Raw genomic sequence first — 25,379 nt, forward strand, 5'->3', positions numbered from 1 at the left:
ACAATCTAAGTTTTGTACCTGAGGCAATGGAGGGTAAAGTGTCTTGCTCAAGGTCACAAGGAGTGTCAGCGGGACTCGAATCATGGTCTCCTGGTTCGTAGCCCACTGCTCTAACCACTAGGCTATTCCTCCTCCCCCTTGAGACAGCGGGTTCCAACAAGACAGTAGGGAGCATTGGAGCAGGTACATGTATGCCTGTGCCCTTGGCACTACCTCCAGGGTTGACACCATCAGACCTAGAACCTGAAGGTAGCTCCACTCCATGGGGCGCATTGTGTTTGTCAACCAACGTACTTGGCACATCAGCTTCATTATTCTCGAGGGAAGGAGGAAAACTTGTCCAGCTTGGTGTCAAACCAGACTCCCAGATACTCTAAGGACTAGAGGGCTTGAGGCTGCTTTTGTCCATGTTGACGACTCAACCAAGCTCTTGAAGCAGGGACATCACCCTGCTGGTCACCTGGAGGCTCTCTTCCCACGACTTTGCCCGGATCAACCAGTCGTCCAAGTAAGGGTGTACCAGGATTCTTTCTTTCCTCAGTGTCGCTGCCACGACCACCATAATTTTGGAAACTGTTCTTGGGGCAGTGGCCAGGCCGAAGAGTAATACCCGGAACTGAAAACTGTGGCCCAGTACCACAAAGCATAGGAAACGCTGGTGGTCTTGGCAGATTGGAATATGAAGGTAGGCCTCCAAGAGGTCCAGGGAGGTTAAGAACTCTCCCAGTTGGACGGCCATTATGACGGAGCACAGAGTTTCCATGCGGAAATGAATTACCCTCAAATGACGGTTGACGCTCTTGAGGTCTAGGATGGGGTGAAAAAACCCCTCCTTCTTGGGTATGATGAAATAACATTCCATATTTTCCTGGGGTGTAGGTACTGGAATTATAGCACTCAAATTGAGAAGCCTTATCAAGATAGATTCCACTGACAGTTTCTTGTACTGGGAGTGGCACTGTGACATCGTGAATATGTCCAGAGGGATGCTGCAAAATTCTAGACCATATCCTTCCCGTATGATATCCAGTACCCATTTGTCAGACGTGATCTCGACCCACCGCTGATAGAAGAGGGATAGTCAACACCCTATCTACTCGCCCCATGAATGGGTTGACAAAACTTCATTGGGGAGTTTGGGCCAAACCTGAACCCAAACCAGTCCCTCTTTTTGGTTGGTGGCTCTGAAAGGACAGACTTTCCCTAGGGCCGAGATGTCTGCAATGAAGCAGTTTCTGTAGGGCTGAAAGTGCTGGGAGCACCTGGCCTGGCCCCTCATAGGTGAGGGGCGCTGCAACCTCTCTCTCTTATTTTATGGTAGCCGCTGCACTGGAGATTCACCCCACTTACTGGCTAGCTTTTCCAATTCGCTTCCAAATAGGAGGGATCCCTTAAAGGGCATCTTTGAGAGGTAGAACATGCCATACTGGGTCAGACGAAGGGTCCATCAAGCCCAGCATCCTGTCTCCAACAGTGACCAATCCAGGCCATAAGAACCTGGCAAGTTCCCAAAAACTAAGTCTATCCCATGTTACTGTTGCTAGTAATAGCAGTGTCTATTTTCTAAGTCAACTTAATTAATAGCAGGTAATGGTCTTTAGAGATTGCATCTGCTGACCAATTTCACAGCCATAATTTGTCTTCTGGCTACTACCACTGAGGCTACTCTCCTGGCCAAGGTACGAACTAGGTCAGCGCACACATCCACTAGAAAGGCCGAAGCGGGCTCCATCGACTCTCTGGCATGTGCCCTTGAGCTATCTGCCTCTTAAGAGAGAAGCAGGCATGAGTGAGCCACCAGGGCACAACAGCAAGTAATCTACAGTGTCATAGCTGTTGTATCAAAGGCTTGCTTAAGGATAGACTCCAACTGCTTATCATGCGTATCCCTCAAGGCGGCTCCACCCTCCACTGGGTTAGTTGTTCGCTTCAAGATGGCGCATATCAGGGCGTCCACTTTGGAGAAATGCAGGTGTTCTCTGGCCATCAGATCCAGAGGGTGCAGGGCCGCCAATGCCCGACCTCCTTTAAAACTGGCTTCCGGAACGTTCCATTCCAGGTCAATCAACTCCTGGATGGCTTCCAGCATCAGAAAACAGCAAGAGGCTTTCCACTGAGACACCAGGATGGGATTCTTCTTTGGTTCTATTGTAGGGTCCATGTCGGGAACTCACAGAGTCTTCAAGGTCTGGGAGAATAGGGCCGGCAATTCATCTGTATGGAAAAACTGTAACATGGTCCAGTATGGCTCCATCCTTGAGGAATTTCCCATTCCTCCAACTAGTCTGCATCCCTTCGTTGTCCGTGGTGTCCGGGTACTTCTCAGGGATACTCTTAGTGAGACATGGCATGTCCTAAGGCATGCTGATCGGACTGGGAGGGCGAGGCCTTTCCAGCTGGGGCTCTGCCCAGGCAAGGGCAGTAGCTGACTGCACCTGTACGAAGGGTTGAAGGCCTTGAAAGAATTCTACCCAAGAAAAGGCTGCCAGGTCCATACCTAGCCCAGGAGGAACTGGGGTAGGCGCCGTTAAACTGCCTTCTCCCGAGTCAGATGTAGCCCCAGGATTACTCAGGTCCAGGGTGCTGCCAGATAAGTTCATGGCTGACCCATTTTCCAAAAAGGATGGACCAGGCTTGGAGCAGTTCTAGGAGTCCAAACCTCCCTTTGCCTCCTCACAGTGCTGACACAGGAAGGATTCCAGGTCAGACTGTGTAGCCTTAATATGACAGGTTCCTCACAGAGTGACACTTGTGCTTCTTTGCTGCCGGAGCCATAGTTAACTTGTGCGTTCAGCTGGCTAGGATTCAAGTGCGCACAGATCCGCCCTTACGCGTGTAGGCATAAGCGCCCTTAAGCGCAAACTTATGCTTCCGGTTGTGCACGAGAGTATGCGTGCAATTATGTGCGTAGATATGCCCGCAGGAGTGAGCGTGTTAGGCGCACAAGGGCCGGCCCGCACTGTGCGGTACACCGACAGTCAATAGGGGGAAACGGCGCCGCAACAAAACCACATGCCAAGATGGCGCCACTGCGGACCGCCTTGTGGAGTGCCCACCGAGCCTGAAGTGGGGCCTAGCCCATCAGAGGGCCACTCAACCCGCTCAGAAACTCCCTTCCTTCACCCTTTCGGGGTCGGGAATGATGTCGGTATGGCATGCTGAGAAGGGAGACCGGAGGAAAGACTTACCGAAGCCCTGCCACGTCTCTGGATAAGAGAAGTCCTTTTACTTACCTGGGCTTTGCACTTACCGACTGAATACAGAGACGGTCTCAGACTGCGGGGGCCATTGCCGCCGCGCTTGGCTTCCTGCACCCACTGCCTTTCAGCTGCTTCAGCAGCAAAGTCCATGCCGGGAACCAGCTACCGGACCAAGGCAAACCTCTGAGGGATCTTGGAAATCTTCTCAGAAATTCTAAACTGAGGGAGGGAGCCTTAGGTACCACGCAGGAGAGCGGGGCTCGATCTTCTCCAATTTAAAAGTAGAAATTTGAAGGTAAGTTTTCCTCATCTAAAGAGTACTGTGTTCCCGATAAGAGAGACAATCCACATCTGCTAGGAGACTGAGAGATACTGAAGAGCTGAGGTCACTGCATGGGTATATCTAGGGTGACGTCAGCTTTGAAACCTGACTCCGACTCCATCTGCTAGCAAGGGAACACATAACCCATTGGTCCTGAGTCCATCTGGCTACACACTAGGAAATATTTAATTCAAGCTTCAAAAAAACATGAGTACAAACATCTAATATATTCAGTCTCAAAGATAACCACAATGCATACTCCGTCAAAACTGGGAAATACGTGGCCTGGAGAGAATAGGAAGATCAATTAAATTCAGTCATGACAAAAGTATACCAGTCAATATTTTCAATCATTCAACCAAAAAATCCATTGCTGTTCCTTAAAATTTCACAGCTATGACTATGTATTGTGATTACCTTTGAGATTAAATAATTAGATATTTATACTTACATTTTTTTTTCCAGCTTGAATTAAGTATTTTTCAGTGGTAAACTGCCCCTGATGAAGATGCCGAGACACGGCCATTGTTGGGCTCGCTGATCACAGCTGCTTTTCCATGCATACCTTGATTGCCCACGTACATGCTGCTTTTCAATGTACATTTTGGTGATTTTTTTTGCTGGGTCTGGATTTGAACAAGATAAGTTTCAACCTAAGTTTTATAAGCAAAATTTACAAAAAGTATATTTTCAAAAAAAACAAAAGTGTGGGACTATGTCACTGTGAGTCCAGTGATTATTTTATATAAGAAAAAGAGAGGCAGTATCAAGTCAATTGCTGCACTGCTCCTAATATTTTCTCAAGTTGTAATGGCCCATCTATGTAACTGGTAAGTACACCTGTGGTTCCTAATAGTGTTTATTACTATAGTTTTTATTTATTTAGGAAATGACAAACCATGATAACCTCATTCCTTCAAACAGGCTACCACCACTATCATGCCCTTTGGAAATATTTGGGGACTAGTGGCAAGTTCAAAAGGGAACTGAAAACATTGCTGAAGTATGCAGAAACAAAGATATTTTGAATCTTCTGGCTTGACTGGAATGTGGAAATATGCCCCTGAGATCCATGGACAATAGGAAATCACTGCTCCTCACTGCCAACAGGATAGAGCAAAGTGTTTCCATTGTAATGGAATGACAGTATATAAAATGTCTAAAAATAAAAAATAAATAGAATGTGAAAAGCAGAAACTGCAGTTAACAGCCTTCAGGTTCAGAATAGATCTGAAAGTCCTCTCCTTCTTGGGAACCACAAAATAAATCAAATACCGCCTGCAACCCTGGTTGGAATGAGGAAACAAACAATAGCCTTCAGCAATTGAATTTCTTTGAGTGTGTCCTGGTCTACCTCCCCCTTATAGACTGTGGAGATACCATGAAGGTGTCAAAATGAAGTAGCTAATTCTAGAGAATACATTAAGCGGATGAAGTCTAAAACCTCCTGGTCAAGGTGTTGTTCTGACATTGAACTGGAGTCTGCCTGGTGTAGGGCTGGTGTCTTAAGCACGAAGCCACAGATTGGCTCTGACATTATGTGGTTCCACCCCTGGTTAAAAAAAAACAAAAAACAAACACACTACATGCAGCCTTCTCTAGGGAGAACCAGAGGGTAAACCTTCTGCACTTCAATGGGAAACACGAATGACTCCTGTGGAGGAAGACAGGTCAGACCTTAGCTTTTTTGACCAAAAGGACTAAGAAAGAAGATAAATCTGCTTGCTTGTCAGGACCATAGCGGCTAGAGTCACAAAACAACCTCTACGAGGCCTATAAAATAACCAAGCTCTCACTTCAGGGAGCTGGCTCAGCTTTGAATCTTCAAGATTCTTCTCCAAACAATAAGGGTCCCTTAAAGGATGTTTATCCAGTCTAAATTTGGACCACAAGACTGCAGCCCAGTTGCAGAGCCAGAGGAGCTTCCCTGAGGCAAGGAAATGTGAGGATATCATAATGGGCACAAATTCAAAAACCAACCCCCCATATCTCCCCTGAAGATGCTAAATCCATCGCAACAATGCTCAAGCAACCATGCACAACAGATCGAGGCTTGGACTGAAAATAACAGAAGAAAAAAAGGATTTTCAAAGGAAGCTTAATCTTCCTATCATGCTGACCCTTAAGAGACATTCTACCCATGAACAGTGGCCATCCTGCAGACAGCAGTGACTAAGGCAGGGGTAGACAACATTTTTGAAGTGGTGTGCCAAGATTTAAATCATGGGTAGGTAAACTCTGGTCCTCAAGTGCCATAAGCTGGTCAGCACCCTAATCCACCAGATTCTTTTCACGCAACTCTTGAAAATCAAATTTAATTTACATTAATTTTCAGTTAAAATATTCAAGAGTTATGTAAAAATTGATTGAAACTAAAGTGTTTCTCCTCATGTTAAAAACTAAATTATAAAAAAGGGAAGAGAAAAATGTCTTTCATTCCCTCCCACTCCTCGCCCATACAGAATAGGCCAGGCTGCTATAGTTCCCTACACAGAAACTACATGATTTCCAGTCATTCTATTACTGGGTGGTGAGGGTGCCCACAAACTTTCCCCCTCTCTCTCCCACAGGCAATCACACACGGGCTCTCTCTCTCTCTCCCACAGGCAGTAACACTCACTATCCCACATGCAATCACACACGGGCTCTCTCTCTCTCCCACAGGCAGTAACACTCTCTCTCTCTCCCACATGCAATCACACACGGGCTCTCTCTCTCTCCCACATGCAATCACACACAGGCTCTCTCTCTCTCTCCCACAGGTAGTAACACACTCACTATCCCACATGCAATCACACACGGGCTCTCTCTCTCTCCCACAGGCAGTAACACTCTCTCTCTCTCCCACATGCAATCACACACGGGCTCTCTCTCTCTCCCACATGCAATCACACACGGGCTCTCTCTCTCTCCCACATGCAATCACACACGGGCTCTCTCTCTCCCACAGGCAGTAACACTCACTATCCCACATGCAATCACACACGGGCTCTCTCTCCCACATGCAATCACACACGGGCTCTCTCTCTCCCACATGCAATCACACACATGCTTTCTTTCTCTCCCACAGGCAATCACACACGGGCTCTCTCTCTCTCCCACATGGGCTCTCTCTCTCTCCCACATGCAATCACACACGGGCTCTCTCTCTCTCCCACATGCAATCACACACGGGCTCTCTCTCTCTCCCACATGCAATCACACACGGGCTCTCTCTCTCTCCCACATGCAACCTCACACATGCTTTCTTCCTCTCCCACAGGCAATCACACTCATAGATGCTCTCTCTCCCACATGCAATCAACCCATACACACCGGCTCACACATGCACTTAGGGCCTGGGCCTCTTCTTCAGTCGCCTGTAGATGGGGTCCGCTAGCAATCAGTAGGTCCTCCCTCTATCTTCGGCCTGCCAGCCTTCTGTCTTCAGTCACCAGCCAGTTGAAGTCCGTTGGCAGCCATGTCCCTTCTGTCTTTCCTTGGTGGCCTGTCAGACCATGAGGTGGACAGCAGTAGGAACAACATTACAAAATGTCATCACCTGCTGCCACGGAACCTTCTCGATATAGAAAAGGAATTCTGAATGGATATCAGGGGGCTGTGTCACAGGTCTTAGCCTACAAGAGCTCACAGTGACCCATTTATTTATTTGTGTTTTAATCCGCTGAGAAAATGAGGGAAAACTTCTTGGCCTCTGTATGATGGGGGAGGATCTTCTAATTCTTCTTTGTCCCCCTTAATTGTAGCTAATTCTACTCTATATTATTCCCCATCTGCCCCTAAGGGAACAAGAGAGGAGGGGGAGAGGTTGGAATGGACAGAGCAAGAGGTCAGTGTTTGATCCTTCAAAGACCTCTCAAGGTTCCTGGATGGAGTTATAGCCTTTAGAAGAATTTCATCTTTACACAAAGGTTCTCACACCTGCATATGGAGAAATTATGTCTTACCTATTAATTTCCTTTCCTCTACATCTGCTACACCAATCCAAAACCTATGGGTTTAGTCCTCTTATCCAGCATATGGAGGATGCAGAATTCATTTAAAAAAATCACATCTATGTATGTCATGAATACAACACCCCTAGACAGTTTACTGTCAAAGTAACAACAAAATATAAGAAACTGGGGGGGGGGGGGGGTGCTGTTTTGCTACCAACCAAGATGGATGCCTGAAACGAAAGCTCCTCACCCCAGTCGCTGCTTTTTAGTGATCTATTGTCCTTGCTACTTCACATTTGTTTGCTTACTCCTTTGAGATGACGACTCAGCGGAAAACCACGGATTTAAAACATTTTGCCTTCAGCAAGCATGCCACTGATGTTCCAGCTGGAGAGAACGACCAGGCCCTGGTCGATGACACTGAATCAGATGCATATGAGAACTCATTTTATTTGTATATACAATTATACACTAGGTGGATATAAATTTTGTTCACTTTAGTTCCAGAATGGCTGATGGTTAAAACTTGTGCACTAGAATGCGCATTTTTTCACCCTGTATGATGTGCCTTTCATTGTGTTTAATGATGGTCATTTTTCTTAATTAGAAGATATTTTTTCACACATCTTTATATGTTGGAGAGAGATTTGTTTTTGTTGATTTATGTTATTCTTACACTTTAGGGTTTTTGATTTAGTATTTAAGCCTGAACCATTGACATCTTGGTGCAGAAACTGCACAATCATGGTTGGTTTTTACCTAGGTATTTGTAGCACTTGGCATATTGATTCAAAATAAATGTATCTTCTGCAAGCATATTGGGACACCTTATGAAGCTGCTGGCTTACTTCTTGGCCACGGTATGGAAAACAGTCGAGACAGAGAAGGAAAAACTTGTGGCCACATTACTAGTGCCAACAGAGCTAAAGTAATGACAATAACAAAGAAAATCTGAAATGTCAAAAACACTGAACTAAGATGGCTAGCAAGGAGAAAATAAGAACATTCTAACAAATGTGTCCAAGATTTTAAAGAGTCAAACATTCATCTAACAATAAGTCCAATGGGGGATCTCCTCCTGCAATGTAAGAGTGAGAAACTGAGCAGCAGTATATCCAAAAGCATATGGAAAATCCTCACATATTTTCCATGTCTCTTCACAAATCTGAAGAGAGGACATCTCTTGAGAGCTGTGGGTATTACCTACAACTTCTTTGTTGCCCCTTAATTCCACATATCCAAGTGGACTAAGAAAAAAAACACAATTCTTTGCTCAAAAAAGCTGTGGAAACTCCATGCTAAGAGGAGAGAGCCAGGTGACCTATCCGTGTGGCTTTTAGAAAAAACAGTAAGATTTCATGAAACCCAACCTAAGCCTAACCCTATTACATGCCTGTCATACCCCACCCATCACCATTTTTTCAGCTCTGGGTGACACTGGAGCTTTGTGATGCTCATAAAATCTTGTACTGATGAGGTATACCACAAATTGGTACATGTCCTGCTAAGGCTCCCAAATTCATACCCAAAAAACCCTACTAAAATACCTCAATTTGAAATGCTTGGTTATCCAACAGCGTCACATGAACCAAGTGGGGATCCACTGATCTGGTTTCACTATGCTGCAGTTTTCCAGGAGGAAGACATGATAAAAGAAAAAAGAACATGTAGTTTTAGTTTGCATGAATGGTTATAAACCTAGTATGACAACAGATCAGCAACTAATGATTAGTTAGAAAGTTATCGGTAAATAATAAATCAGAAATAGTAAATTAATGCTAACATTAAAAAATTATTATCCTGTTTACTTTGCAAGAGTGAACGATAAGAAAGATAATGATTACAACATGCAAGTATTTGAAAAAAATCCTACAAGGACTCAATTTAGGATGAGTCATGAGGCACAAAAAATAAGGATTAATTTACTTTTAGATAAAATGAGACATTGATAGGATATACTACACACCTATGAGACCATATAAAATGGACATGTCTAATAAGTGTAAACAATATGTAGCATGAACAAAAAGACAATGGAGAACTGAATATCCCATGGCTTGCAACTATGAACTTTTTTCTAAGGCACAACCTAGAATACTAGATGTTGCATTAACAGACATTCAGAAAGCTGTGGTTATAGTCTGAAACACGACCAAGTCCTACTAATCACAACATGCCACAAGAGAAAAGTATATATAAGAACAGGAGAAAATGATTTTTCTCAAGAAACTGGCAAACTGACATTGATGCATATGTTTCAAAAAGTGATTTCATATATTATGCAATAGAAGGATAGGGAGGAACCTTGGGGAATGCCAAGAAACAATATTGAGTGAACAGAATTATCATCCCTCATTCTAATACACAGGGATGTATCAAAAACTATGTTAATTTTAAGATATATCCATCAATGCCCAAATAAACTGTCCTCTGTATTTATTTCAGAAGACAACCCTAAATCATAAAAATGGAACATAGAGAGGCTGGATTTGGGATCTAGCTCTCAAAAAAGACCCTGAAGAATGAACTGCATAAAGCTGTTATACCAGAAGTCAGTATCTAGTCAGTAATAGGACAATTGTGTTGCTGAGCTCGCTTTTGCAGCCCTACAAATCTCTTCAAGAGAGGTTGACCAGATGTGGGCCACTGACAAAAGCTATGGCCCCAACGTGCTCATCTAAGCTCAAATCTGCTTGCGCTTGTGCAGTCTGTTATCCAAAACAAAAAGTCTGAAAATTACCCTTGGTATGTTCATCTAAGCTGTTAATGTACATAAATGGCTGTACTAAAATAAGTCAGAGCTGAGTGTGTAAAAGTACACACATTTTTACACAAAATGAGCAAAGGCATTTTAGGGACAGAATTGGAGCACTAACAGCACTTATGCATATACTGTTTGATTTTCAAAAGTATACACATAAGTTACACTCTTCGACGAGGAGGTGTAACTATATGTGGGTAAATGTAAGCGCACTCTCAGCCAATAACCCAAGTATTTTCAAAGTGAACTTACATATATGTAAGTTGAAAATACTTGGTAAAGTCTACATGTACAATGTATACCATATGGTCTTCAGTTTGCTCCAGAAATAAAGTGACAGCTCTTTTGTAGTTTAAAGTATACAGAGATTCTTTATCTTTTCTGGCATGTGACCTAGAAAAATGTTGGAAGGATGACTGACTGACTAGCTAAAGTGGAAGTCCATCACCATCACAGGCAGGAACTGAGAATGAGTGCATTACACCAACATTTTTTTTTCAAAATCTTTATTAGCATATTAACCATGATACCCAAACGCCACACACGCCAGAAATGTCATACTAAGAACGAAGTACAGCAGGTCTTCATTATATAAAAGTTCATCATCGTACCAAGTCCCCAGCCCACCCATTCCTCCCAAGAACCCCCAACTCAACAGCTATCACCCATACAAATCTAATTGCACTTCCTTATCCTGAGCCAGAATAGTTGCTCACACCTTCTGATCTGAACCCTTTGAGACCCATTCTGTAGAACAACCAATTTCACGCAGAGACTTTTATTATCTGGCAATAAATTTAAAAATGTCCCCCAAGCAACTATATATTCCTTATGTACCATGTGAGACTGCTCCATTTGCATTAAAGAGAGCATAGTCTCTCTACTCCAATGTAATAGTGGGAGAGGTCTCTTCCACCCAAATATGCAAAATGCACCTACATGCTATCAATAAGACTTAGAAGCCAAAGAGAGGGAGGAGGAAACCAACAGGGATGTCAAATCTCCCAAAAGCAAGGCCTCTCCCTGAAAGGGAAAGTTTACCTTTAGTAAAAATCTGTACCTCCTTCAATACCCCACTTCAAAATTGGAAAGTCTGGTGACATAACAAATAAATGAATCATTTTTCTCTAGCTCAATGTTACACTTGTGACAAATGTTTCCCCTAGGCCCATCCTCCTTCTCTGAACATTACCCACAAAACTGTGATGTAACTGGTGCGCTTCTCAAAATATTGCTTATATGATTAGGGTTTAAAGGAGACACCAGTTCCCTCTGCCAATCAGATAGGCTCTCTAAGCATCCCACATCAAATCCTTGCTTGCAGTATTAATACCATTGAGATATAGAATTTGTCCTATGTCATCAGCCATTGTCATCGTGTTCAAAATCTGAACCAAAGGTAAAGTTTTATGAACTCGGAGAAAAATTGGGTGCTCTCTTGGCTACAGCTATTCAGAGGAAGAAGAGCAAATTTATTATTTCTAAAATTACAAGGTCCGATGGTTCAATCACAACTGTACCTCAAGACATAGAGCAGGCCTTTGTTCAATTTTTCCTTAAGCAGCTATTCAATGCTTTCTTAAAGGTTTAGATCTGCTGGTGCTTACCGCTGACCAAGCTGAGGGATTGTCAGCGCCCATTATGTTGCAAGAAATACAATTGGCTATTTCTAAACTGCCCAGGGGAAAATGTCCGGGCCTGAATGGGTATCTTACTGAATTATTTTTTTAAATTTCTCCCTGATGTTGTACAGTTTCTGCATCCAATATACAATAACGCTGGTACAAAAGGTTCTTTGCACGAGACAGCTGATGCTACCATTGTTCTGATACCTAAACCCGGGAAGGATGCCGCGCTGTGCTGCTCCTACCGACTCATCTCTCAAACTCAGATCTAAAAATATTGGCAAAAATATTGTAATTGCATTTGGAGAAAGTATTACCCTGTCTGATTCATCCTGATCAGACTGGGTTTGTTAAAGGGAGCATGTCTACTTCTAATACGAGACGTTTATTCAGTATTCGCTTTATTGAACAAAGGTATTCTTATAGGAAAATATAGTTCCAGATTGTCCACTGCTTTCATTGAAGCTTGGAATGCAGATCTGGGGGTGAATTTAGATATTAAAGCCTGGAAGACTATTTGGAAGGCTGCCCATTGAGATTCTATTTGTGAGAAACGTACTGAGCTGATGATTAAACAACTTCACAGGACATATTGTACACCAACGTATTATGCCAAATTCATACTTTGTTAGCGTGGGTGTGGGCAGAGAGGTTCCTATAAACATATGTGGTGGTCCTGCCCATGTCTGCAACCATTTTGGTCTCAAATCACATAAGTAATTGCTGATATACTGGGGCTCTCGATAAGTATTAAACCCTTACTGATATTTTAGGGGAGGTGGACCGGTTCGTCTATACCTTTGAAGTATCGTAAATTAGTTACTCTTATTACTGGTTGCTAGATATACGATTGCAACCTTTTGGAAGTTTAGTCCCAATACAGAGCACTGGAGATCCCAGGTGAGGGTGGTGGCTGATTTGGAAAAACTTCGTTATGCGTTGAAGGGTCAGAATTTTAAATACAATCTGATTTGGGATATTTATCATCAATACCTTGCTTAATTTATTTCTTTTCATTGTATTTTTCTCTTTGGATGTACCTGCATTTTCAATATGAAAGTGTGTTTTGTAAATTTTTTTTTCTCCCTGCGTACTATGCTGCCAACATGGCACTTATACACTATAGTATATTATTGTATGCCAAAATTTTAATAAAGTTATTAAAAAAAAATTGAACTAAAGACAGTGCTCAATGAGAAAATAAATGATGGCAAAGATTCAAATAAGCGAAATAATTCCTTTTAGGGATATCAAAAGCTTGTTGTAACTGTTGGAAACTGAGAAAACACCCCGATTTATCATCTACACACTGGCGAATCTGAGTAAGGCCTCTATGCCACCAATCAATAAACACCTTATTGTCCATACCAGGTATAAAAACAAAAAACTAACATTCCCATGAACTGGCAACAACAGATACCTGAGAAAACAAATGTAATGTAAACAGTCGTGAAGGCTTCCGCTGAGACGACGGTATATAAATAAAATAAACCTTAAACCTTAAATGCTTACAAAAAAATCTCCATGCAAAGATCATAGACTTTAAAAAGATATTACCCCAAGTCTCATGTGGAATAGTAGCATCAGAACGATGAAGCACTTCAAGAGGGAAAAACGGGGCAACATAGCAGCCAAAAGATTTAGATCATATTTATCTTCTCCAACAATTAATTCCCCTATGAAATGCAGCTGGCAAGCAATATCATAAAGCCTAAAATTAAGAGCATCTATTCCTCCCAAATCCTTACTCCTCTGCGATTTGTCAAAACTAATTCTAGGCCTCTTCCCTCACCACACAAATCAAATAAACATGGACTTCAGAACTGCCGAATCCTTCTGTGTACGCCAGCAAAAGAGCATTTGTAATCAAAAGAACAGCTTGGGAAGCAAAATCATTTTAAATGGAGCACACCTTCCCATCAGTGGAAAAGGGTAAACAGTGGAGTGCCTCAGGGATCTGTACTTGGCCCAGTGCTTTTCAATATATTTATAAATGATCTGGAAAAGAATATGATGAGTGAAGTAATCATAAGAATATAAGAAATGGCCATGCTTGGTCAGACCAAGGTCCATCAAGCCCAGCATCCTGTTTCCAGCAGAGGCCAAACCAGGCCACAAGAACCTGGCAAGTGCCCAAACACCAAATTTGCAGATGATACAAAATTATTCAGAGTAGTTAAATCACAAGCATCCTGTGATACATTACAGGAGGACCTTGCAAGACTGGAAGATTGGGCATCCAAATGGCAGATGAAATTTAATGTGGAGACGTGCAAGGTGATACATATAGGGAAAAATAACCCTTGCTATAGTTATATGATGTTAGGTTCCATATTAGGAGCTACCACCCAGGAAAAAGTTCTAGGCGTCATACTGGATAATACATTGAAATTGTCGGCTCAGTGTGCTGCGGCAGTCAAAAAAGCAAACAGAATGTTAGGAATTATTAGAAAGGGAATGGTGAATAAAACAGAAAATGTCATATCATCTCTGTATAGCTCCATGGTGAGACCACACCTTCAGTACTGTGTACAATTCTGGTCACCGCATCTCAAAAAAAGATATAGTTGCAATGGAGAAGTTACAGAGAAGGGTGAAAACGATAAATGGGATGGAACAGATCCCCTATGAGGAAAAGCTAACGAGGATAGAGCTGTTCAGCTTAGAGAAGAGATGGCTGAGGGAGGATATGAGAGAAGTCTTTAAAATCATGAGAGATCTAGAATAGATAAATATGAATCGGTTATTTACTCTTTCGGATAATAGAAGGACTAGGGGGCATTCCATGAAGTTAGCAAGTAGAACATTTAAAACTAATTGGAGGAGGTCCGTGATGCCGTGTACAAGGAGGACATGATTCCTGTAGCAGCGCCGACCCTCCGGGTCTAACCCCATCCTCTGCGGACAAATACAAGTTATTTTCCCCAGAACTTATAGGTCATCATCACCTTTATTGCGGCATCTCGACGGTAATTGAAACGGCAGCCCGCTTAACAAAAAAGGAGAAGGAGAAAGAAAAACCGCACAGCCCTGAATCGGGAACCAATATGGCACCGGAATCTCCAACACAACCAGCTACAGTGGAGATCGCTGATCTTAAAACAGCGATCGCTGAAATCTTGGGCCCAGAACTCAGAACAATCTCTGACAAACTTACCGAGTTAACCACGGCAATTGCGGGCTACGAGGAGAGATTTAATGCCATCGAACAATGTATCTCCGACCTTCAGGATGGCTCGGTGGTTACGAGGGAGGAGCTTCAAACTCTGAAGAACGCCATCGCTAAACATACCGAGCGCCTAGACCACCTAGAAAATAGGTCGAGGCACTCAAATCTACGATTTATAGGCCTACCGGAGACGCTGCAAGATAAAGATTTGCTGCGCTTTCTTGAAGAATGGCTTCAAAAAGAATTCAACCTTTAGCAAGAACATGGACCCCCTGCTCATGGAGCGGGCGCATCGGCTAGGGCCAGAGGAAGGACTCTGACACGCGGCCACGAGTTTGTAATTGCAAAAATTCTAAATTTTGCCCATAAAAGCGAAATTTTGCGAGCATCTAAAATGGGGGAAATCATTAACTTATGAGAACCTAATTTTTTCAGGACTTTGCGGTGGCACTGACCGCGCAGCGACGTCAAATAGCCCCTCTTGCACTAAGATTATTGAATCCGGGCTTCGGGCCACCTTGATTTATCCTGCCCAGCTGCGAGTCGTCACCAAGACCGGGATCCGCTGGTTTACAGAGGTGGCTGCTGCGCACCGCCACCCCTCCTGGAGCCCGGAGCCCCCGCGGAGAATCGGATGGCCCTTCTTGAGCAATAACAGAGCTATGGTGCGGGAGACTTGCTAAAAGTTGCTGGCTAAGAGGCCTAATTTCCTGAGAATATGGCGCTTCTTTCTAAAGGTGGAGATTCTTTTTTTTTTTTTCCCCCCCCCCCCCATTGGTAATTTTTTATTGCTGTAAAAGGCATACAAGTATGTAGAATATACAATAAGCATAAAATTTAACGTCAACAGCAATATAAGAATGAGACAATGAGTATGAATAGAAAGAACTCCCCCTCCCCCCCATCATGCTAATTATGGTGATTTTGAATGAAGTCCACTCTCCTAAACTCCAGCTTGCAAAGGCTTAGAGAAAAAGGTCCATAGAATGTAAAGTCTCACTATTATACCGATGTAAAGATCAAGTGTCTCCAGGAAATATAAGGTTGCCAAACCAAATTGAATTTGGAAAGTCTATGATATTTCAGCGCTGTTAAACGATACAGTGTGCAGTTTCGATCGAGGCGACGCAGAATTTCGTCCAATGTAGGTGGATGAGGTCTTTTCCATGTAAATGCTATCTCCATCTTAGTAGCCATGCAAATTTGGTATATCAGGGTTTGAGTAGGCTCTTCAAGGGCATCATCAAATAGGAAGAGGAGCGCCTGTTCTTTGGATATAGTACAGGGAGTGCAAAGTAGATCAGATATCAATGAAAAAGCAAATGACCAAACCGGCTTGATAAAAGCGCATTCCCACCACATGTGTAAGTAAGTTCCGAGCTGTCGACAAGTGCGCCAGCAGAAGGGATAGACTCGGGAGTAGCAATGATGTAGTCTAGCAGGTGTCAGATGCCAACGATACAGTATTTTATAATTAGCTTCACTGATCCGGGTTGAGATAGTTCCACACGAGGCTCTTGAAAAAATAGTAGACCATTCCTCTTCTGAAATAGATTGTTGAAGATCGTGTTCCCAAGCAAGCATGTGAGCATATTTAGTAAACGGATGAGATAGCAGTAATTTGTAGATTTTAGAAATAATACCTCCAAGAGCTTTAGGAGTCACACAATAACCTTCAAAAAGAGATCGGGAAGGAGCCAAAGAGACCTTTAGTTTGAAGATGGAGGATAAAATGCCGTAGCTGCATATAAGGGAGAAATTCTGAAGGTGGTAAGAACATAAGAAAATGCCATACTGGGTCAGACCAAGGGTCCATCAAGCCCAGCATCCTGTTTCCAACAGTGGCCAATCCAGGCCTTAAGAACCTGGCAAGTACCCAAAAACTAAGTCTATTCCATGTAACCATTGCTAATGGCAGTGGCTATTCTCTAAGTGAACTTAATAGCAGGTAATGGACTTCTCCTCCAAGAACTTATCCAATCCTTTTTTAAACACAGCTACACTAACTGCACTAACCACATCCTCTGGCAACAAATTCCAGAGTTTAATTGTGCGGTGAGTAAAAAAGAACTTTCTCCGATTAGTTTTAAATGTGCAAAATGCTAACTTCATGGAGTGCCCCCTAGTCTTTCTATTATCCAAAAGAGTAAATAACTGATTCACATCTACCCGTTCTAGACCTCTCATGATTTTAAACACCTATCATATCCCCCCCTCAGCCGTCTCTTCTCCAAGCTGAAAAGTCCTAACCTCTTTAGTCTTTCCTCATAGGGGAGCTGTTCCATTCCCCTTATTTTGGTAGCCCTTCTCGGTACCTTCTCCATCGCAATTATATCTTTTTTGAGATGCGGCGACCAGAATTGTACACAGTATTCAAGGTGTGGTCTCACCATGGAGCGATACAGAGGCATTATGACATTTTCCGTTTTATTCACCATTCCCTTTCTAATAATTCCCAACATTCTGTTTGCTTTTTTGACTGCCGCAGCACACTGAACAGACGATTTCAATGTGTTATCCACTATGACGCCTAGATCTCTTTCTTGGGTTGTAGCACCCAATATGGAACCCAACATTGTGTAACTATAGCATGGGTTATTTTTCCCTATATGCATCACCTTGCACTTATCCACATTAAATTTCATCTGCCATTTTGATGCCCAATTTTCCAGTCTCACAAGGTCTTCCTGCAATTTATCACAATCTGCTTGTGATTTAACAACTCTGAACAATTTTGTATCATCTGCAATTTTGATTATCTCACTCGTCGTATTTCTTTCCAGATCATTTATAAATATATTGAAAAATAAGGGTCCCAAAACCGATCCCTGAGGCACTCCACTGCCCACTCCCTTCCACTGAGAAAATTGTGCATTTAATCCTACTCTGTTTCCTGTCTTTTAGCCAGCTTACAATCCACGAAAGGACATCGCCACCTATCCCATGACTTTTTACTTTTCTTAGAAGCCTCTCATAAGAACTTTGTCAAACGCCTTCTGAAAATCCAAATACACTACATCTACCGGTTCACCTTTATCCACATGTTTATTAACTCCTTCAAAAAAGTGAAGCAGATTTGTGAGGCAAGACTTGCCTTGGGTAAAGCCATGCTGACTTTGTTCCATTAAACTATGTCTTTTTATATGTTCTGTGATTTTGATGTTTAGAACACTTTCCACTATTTTTTTCTGGTACTGAAGTCAGGCTAACTGGTCTATAGTTTCCCGGATCGCCCCTGGAGCCCTTTTTAAATATTGGGGTTACATTTGCTATCCTCCAGTCTTCAGGTACAATGGATGATTTTAATGATAGGTTACAAATTTTTACTAATAGGTCTGAAATTTCATTTTTTAGTTCCTTCAGAACTCTGGGGTGTATACCATCCGGTCCAGGTGATTTCCTACCCTTCAGTTTGTCAATCAGGTCTACCACATCTTCTAGGTTCACCGTGATTTGATTCAGTCCATCTGAATCATTACCCATGAAAACGTTCTCCAGTACGGGTACCTCCCCAACATCCTCTTCAGTAAACACCGAAGCAAAGAAATCATTTAATCTTTCCGCAATGGCCTTATCTTCTCTAAGTGCCCCTTTAACCCCTTGATCATCTAACGGTCCAACTGATTCACTCACAGGCCTGATGGACTTAAGAACTATCAAGGAAAATAAGAATGAACCATCTGTTCAGGTTCCTACCATTACTGAGGAAGGTGGAGATAATACAGCTGTGAGTGTAACTGATTTGTTAATACCCTCAGAACCGGAAATGGGTGAACCTGACAATATTACTCTCCTTGATGTGTGGAAAGCTGTTACCAAGATGGAGAGAAATTTCTCTCTATGGCCCAATCCACAAATTTCTTTGCCCAGACCAAGGAAATGCTGAAGGACCATGGAAAGCGTATTGAATGTGTGGAACAAGCAGGAATAGCCTCGGCAGCACAAATTACATCTTTGCAGACAAGTGGAGCCACTTTTATTAAAGATACTTTGATAATGTATAAGCAAATTGAAGGCTTGGAAAATAGCTTAAGAAGTAAAAATTTACGGTTCTTGAATTTTCCCTTTACAAGATTATCAGCAGCACAGGAACTGTTTAAGAAATATGTAAAAAATCTTGGGTATATCTAATGATTTGCTGATTTCTAAGATATATTATACTTCTAATATGAAAAGAGCGGGGGAGGCACCTGAAGGGGGTATAGATTTATTATCTGCCGAAAGTCCAAATTTAACATCATTTTTGGAGGTGTCAGTAGACGATATCCAAACAAGAGCCACATTGATTGTGGCTTTTGGTTTGGAGCAAGAAACAAAATCTGGTAATGCAGAAATACTTTAAAAACAGAGGCTTCAAATTTTGTGGTCAAACAGTTCAGGCATTTCCGGACGTCTCTAGGGCTATGCAGTCAAGAAGGAAACAATTTCTTATAATGAGACAGAGGGTGGTTTCCTTGGGAGCCACCTTCTTTCTCAAATTCCCTTGCAAATGCATTATTGTATATCAAAAAAATAAGTTTGTCTTTCTTGATCCTGCACACCTAGAAGTTTTTCTTTTGGATAAGGGTGGATGAGGGAAGTATAACAGCTTTATTGGATAATGTAACTGGTTTAAATGGAAATATGGCTCTAAGTATTCAAATTGTTTGAATATTTCCTTATCAAGATTTTTTTCTTTATTTGATGGCTTCCCAGATTGAGGACTTAAAAATTGGTAAAACAAAAAAGTAATTTCCTTTTTTTTTTTTTTTTTAGTCTGTTAAAATTTGGTATGTTTTTTCCAAAATTTTACCTGTTATTTCTTTTTCATTGTAAATGTATTAAGAATGTCGCCTGAGGGTGAGTGGGGTAAGCTCTTAAACCGTCTGGTACAGGACGATCCTGACAGATGTATGCCGAGCCTATAGCCTCCTTCAACCAATGTGCAATTGTGGATTTGGACGCTTTATCCCAGGGCTTCCCAAACTGGTCCTGGGGACCCCACATCCAGTCAGGTTTTCAGGATATCCATAATGAATATGCATGAGATAAATTTGCATATAATGGAGACAATGGATTCTAATGGGAAAGAATATCCCTCTGCAGAGGCCACAAATGAACAAACGCCCAAGGGACTAGCTCCAAAGTCAAAGCCATAGAGCCCAGAACCTGTAGGTAAGTCCCAGACCCTGGACACCATAAGCCTTAAAAGACAGCAAATCTGTATCTGCAGCTTAAGCATGCTGTCCCCAGTGAGAAACACCTTCCTTACTCTGGTGTCGAAGCAGGCTCCTAAATATTTCAAAACTTGAGGTGGTGTGAGATGGCTTTTTGCTAGATTTACTACCTAGCCCAGTGATCTCAATTTCTGCAAAACCTGTTGCACTGACTGCCAAAAGAGGGCCTCCAACTTTGACTGAATGAGCCAGTTGACTAGATACTGCTGGACTAGTATGACCTCATCTCAGAGAGCGGCTGCTACCACAACCATCACTTTGGTGAAACTGAAAATGCTTCCCAAGAACCAAAAACAGTAGAAACCATTGATCTAGTCAGATCACTATGGGCAGATATACTTCCGTCAGATCTAGGGACAACAAAAAATCTCCTTTGCGTATGGTCACGATGGTTGAACAGAGTCTCCATACAAAAATGGGGAACCTTCAGAGCCTTATTTACCTTCTTTAAATCCAAAATCGAGAAGAAGGTCCCTGTTTTGGCACTACGAAATAAATGGAATATCTTCCTATTCCATGCTCCCCTACAGGAACAAGAACAATGGCCCCAGGCACTGCAAAAAGTCTATGGTCCCTTGCACGGACATCCTCTTGACAAGTACAGCGCAAGGGGAGATGATGAACGCATCTCTGAGGAGGCGAGCAAATTCTAATGCATAGTTTTCTCTTATCACACTTAGAGTCCACTGGTCCATCGTGAGTCAGACAACCCCCAACTGCAGGAATAGAGGAATGGACCAGCCTTGCTCCACCAGATCCCTGCCCAGGGTTGTCTCGGTTTTGCTTCCTTTCCCAACTAAAGGACTGGCCCCAGGACTGCGATCTACCAGATCCTAGTCTCTGAGTATCCGCAGGGGACTCATTTGTCTGAAATCTTCTATTATCTCAGAAACGGGGATGCACAGAAAAAGACTTTTCTCCCTTCAGTTTGCCCTTTGGCAAACTATGCCCTTTGGTCTCTCCCAGATGCTTCACCAGCTCTTCCAAGTCTTCTCCAAACAAAAGCTTGCCCTTGAAAGGGAAAGACCCCAATTGCGACTTGGACTAGACATCCACCAACCAGTTCCTTAACCAAAGGAGATACCTGGCTAACACAGCAAACATCATAATCCTCAAAGAAGTTCTGATGAGATCATATAAAGTATCTGCAACATAAGCTACTGCAGCCTCCAGATGATCCACCTGCTCTGTCGATATAGGCTCCGTAGCCTGCAATTATTGGACCCAGCATAGGCAAGGTCTCTGCATAAAGTTACTACAAACTGCAACCCAAATACCTAACGCAGACACCTTCTTGAGATGAATCTCCAACTTCAGGCCTTGTACATTCTTCAGTGCAGCTGAACCAGCCAACACAGAAGCATCCACCTTTAGAAGCATTAAAATCTCAAGTATGTCTTCTGGAAATGGATACAACTTGGCCATTGCCCTTCCATCTTTCAGACCAGTCTCCAGAATGTCCCACTCCCTGACCACCAACTTCTTCACTGATCTATGAAAAGGAAAAGCCTTTGCTGGACCCCTCAAGCCGTCTATGACCAGGTCCATGTTTTCCTGTTCATATTCCTCCTGTGGAACCTTGAGTCCCAGCCCCTTCAAAACATGAGGTATCAAGGGTCACAGCTCTCCTTGTGGAAGAGATGCACCACTTAAGATCGTACCCTTCAGTAAAAGGCACCTCTAAGGACTTCATCTGGATCTGAAAAGCCAGAAAAGGCACCCGCCCCAGGAGACTCATCTGCCAGCGGAACCAAATTCTCAGAGTCCTCTCCAGTGCTATTCGGGTGAGCTATCAGCCCCAGGAACCTCTGAATACATGCAGATCCCTTCCTCTGCAAAACCTTGAGCCTCTTTGTGGCATGCAATCCAAGGGACAATCCCACAGCTTTTCTGGAAAAATAAGTTTTGTGCATGAGGAGCACAAAATCTGAAGAGAAAGCAGAGGAATCAGAGTCCTCCCCCAGGAGGTCCTCCTCTCCCTCAGAAGCAGCTTCCTAACCCTGAATGACAGGAGACAATGGTGGAGGGGAATCCCCCAACTCCCCAGACGGTTCTGCTGCTGACACCGAAGCCAAGATGGTCACCATTCCAGTGCTGACAGGAAAACCATCCGCAGTCACCCAGAATGCTCATGCCTCTCGTTTGGGCTGCCGCTCTCTCTTGTGCACCAGAGAAGCCTACCCCGAATTGCCCTCCCCCTCAGAGATGCAGCAAGTACAGAGGTTTGCATACAAAATCCGCATGCTCAGATCACCACAAGACCAGCAGTTGCTGCAGCACGCCATTCCTTCTTGTAGGCCGAATCGTGTGGTCAAAGCCACATGCCGCAGTAAGTACCTCACTGGGACTCCCAGTCGCTGCCGCTGTGCTGGCACTGCCAAGCAAGACATCTGCCCCCTGCTCAGATTGCTGCATTTCTTAACTTTTATTTATTTATTTATTTTTAATTAAAACATAGAAACATAGAAACATAGAAATGACGGCAGAAGAAGACCAAATGGCCCATCCAGTCTGCCCAGCAAGCTTCCCTCATTTCTTCTCCCATACTTATCTGTTTCTCTTAGCTCTTGGTTCTAATTCCCTTCCACCCCCGCCATTAATGTAGAGAGCGGTGGAGGAGCTGCATCCAAGTGAAATATGTATGGTTAAAACAAAAAGTAGCTCCTTCCCTGAAGCAGGAAGCTCTGCAGCTGAAGAAATGCAGCAGAATCCAATGGGTCCTCCTGGGGAAGAAGGAACTGGAACTACCAGCTTTCAACTCCCACAGAGAAAGGATTGAGCCAACTCAAAGGTCACCAACCCCTTGCTCGTCCACCTCAGACCAGAAAGGTTGGCCCCACCAGAACCTAGCAAGCCCCTGAGAGGAAATACTTTTGCTTCCTTCTTCTTTAATTTTTTTTCCCAGACTGCAGGTTTTACACCTCTACATGTGCTGGAGACAGAGAAATACCGAGGGGCTGCAGGTGGTACACGTGGTTATACAGCAGTGTCAGTCAAACTTTTTTTCAGTCTCCATCTGCTGAAAGGGATAAAAATCCAGGTACTGATCTGGGTATGAACAGGAATAAAGTTTAAAGATATCCAGCTAAGTAGCGCTGTAAAAAAATGAAAAACTACAGCAGGCCATCCCCTCCCTACCCTCCAACTCCTTAAAATATTAACAAGCCCCCCCATCCCATCCCAGTGTATCATAAATTATAAAATCAGGCAGCTTCCCTCCCACCATATTGCAGTGCTCTCCCGCCCAATACCTTAAATTAGATTGCCTGGAGCAAGGCACCGTTTACCCGCCTCCCAGTGCCTCCATGCTGCTCTAAGAGAAACAGCACTGGAAGCCTTCAACACTAAGTTTAGGCTCCAGAAGGGTATTCCCAGTTAAACAAACAATTTCCCAGAATTACATGCATAGCAGTAGTAGTGATGCAACTTTTCTGTGTTCCACAACTGTCTATTGACAGAAGAGTGTGCGTCTCCAGTTAGCAGATGGTACTGCACATTGCTTGGACACTGAAGATCTCCTGTCTCTTCATTTATGTTTTCTTTGCATACAAGATAAACACCGCAATAAGGAGAAATCATATCCGTCTAGTGCGTGCATAAGTAGAAACATCCGCTCGCCAGTCTGTGGTCAGCAGACCACAGACTGGTCTGCTGACCACACCAGGTATAGAGCCGAATTCTGCTCGCCATTAGGAACTTAAGTACTGTAAAGCAGTGCCCATTTCCCTTCACCTTTCTCCAAGGTCTCCCCTCTCCCACTTCAACTCTCAGTCTTTCTCCCCTCACCCTTCCTTCACTAACCACATCAGTTTTTAGCCCCACTTCCTTCCTCTGCTCCATCTGGTTTCACACTCCTCCTCCTCCAGTTCAGAGCAGTGGAAGTCCATCTCCACTCTCCCTGATTTGCAGTCTTCCCACTGAGCACTGTGATTTTGAAACATGCTGACTGCTAAATTAATACATTTGCTTTTGAGTGTTATACGCCCTGATGAAGATAATCTAACTCGTGACAAGTTACTCATAGATGCATCAATGTTAGTCCAATAAAAAGTTTCACCTCTAAAGAAAATGTGTTAAAATATTTCACCTACAGTTTTGTTTGCTGACCTTTATTTATATTTATCTCAGCAACTCATTACTCTGAGAACCAAAATGGCATAAAGTAGCATTAACACAGATAAGACACTTTCATATTAATCCTTTGAGACCACAAAGCAATAAAAATTAACTGATACTTCAGCCACAGTCGCTACTACACCTAAACTCAGCCTCTTACCTCGCCCACTGCCACGCCCATGATACGAGACACCGGATCCTGATGGTTTACCACCCCATAGAACCACTGGTTTTCATCGTCCGGCTGGTACACCTTCACCTTCTGCCCCTGGATACTATAAGAGCCTGAAAAAGGAAATGTTATCAGTTTATACAAAACTAGACAGATATGCATTCTATATCCATAGCCCAGAGCCCCCAAGCAGCACTGACGGACTTTCTTCTCAGTAATACTGCTATCCAAATTTTAAAATTCCTATATGGCCAGCAATAATTATGATTTATGTATGGTTATCAATACACACAGAAAGATAACAGATAAGCTATTACAAATTCTACTCCTCAGAGTGCTTATAACCTTACCAGTAGTTAATTAATTGTATTTATTAGACCAATAATGCACTTGATCTTCTGCACTAAATAAATGATATGCCCTCAAGTTTACAAGTCTACCTCCCACCTCCCCTCTTGTGTGTGGAGCAGCATGAAAAACTCCTTCCGGAGACGTTGCAATGAGGCGGGTGGCACCTTAGAGACTAATCATAATAGAGACTCTCTCTATTGTATTTCTTGATTATTACCTGCCTTTACTTCCTTCCAGCTACGTAAGCTTCCAAGTTCTTACTCCTTGTTGAATGTAACTTTGCCTTATTCACCTCTATTGTTTAATTTACTTTAGTTACGCTTCAGTTATACCCTTGTTAAATGTAAACCGATCCGATATGGTTATTACTATGAAGGTCGGTATTAAAAAGTGTTAAATAAATAAATAATCAATGTATTGAGGCAGTAGACTCTGTCCTTGCAAGCTCATGCCTCAAATTGGTTAATCTATAAGGTGCCACCCGCCTCACTCTTTTGCTAGTCCAGACG

At 43.0% G+C, this 25,379-nt stretch overlaps 1 protein-coding gene across 1 annotated transcript in view; it reads right to left on the reverse strand.

Moving 5' to 3' along the window:
• Window positions 1-25,379, reverse strand: part of KDM3B (lysine demethylase 3B) — a 278,360-nt gene that overhangs the window by 177,825 nt on the left and 75,156 nt on the right. Inside the window, 2 exon segments of the mRNA XM_029583992.1 lie at window positions 9,008-9,082; window positions 24,508-24,632. Of these exon segments, the coding sequence (XP_029439852.1) occupies window positions 9,008-9,082; window positions 24,508-24,632 (200 nt within the window).

The sequence above is a fragment of the Rhinatrema bivittatum genome, chromosome 18, assembly GCF_901001135.1.
Source record: "Rhinatrema bivittatum chromosome 18, aRhiBiv1.1, whole genome shotgun sequence".
NCBI classification, from domain to species: domain Eukaryota; kingdom Metazoa; phylum Chordata; class Amphibia; order Gymnophiona; family Rhinatrematidae; genus Rhinatrema; species Rhinatrema bivittatum.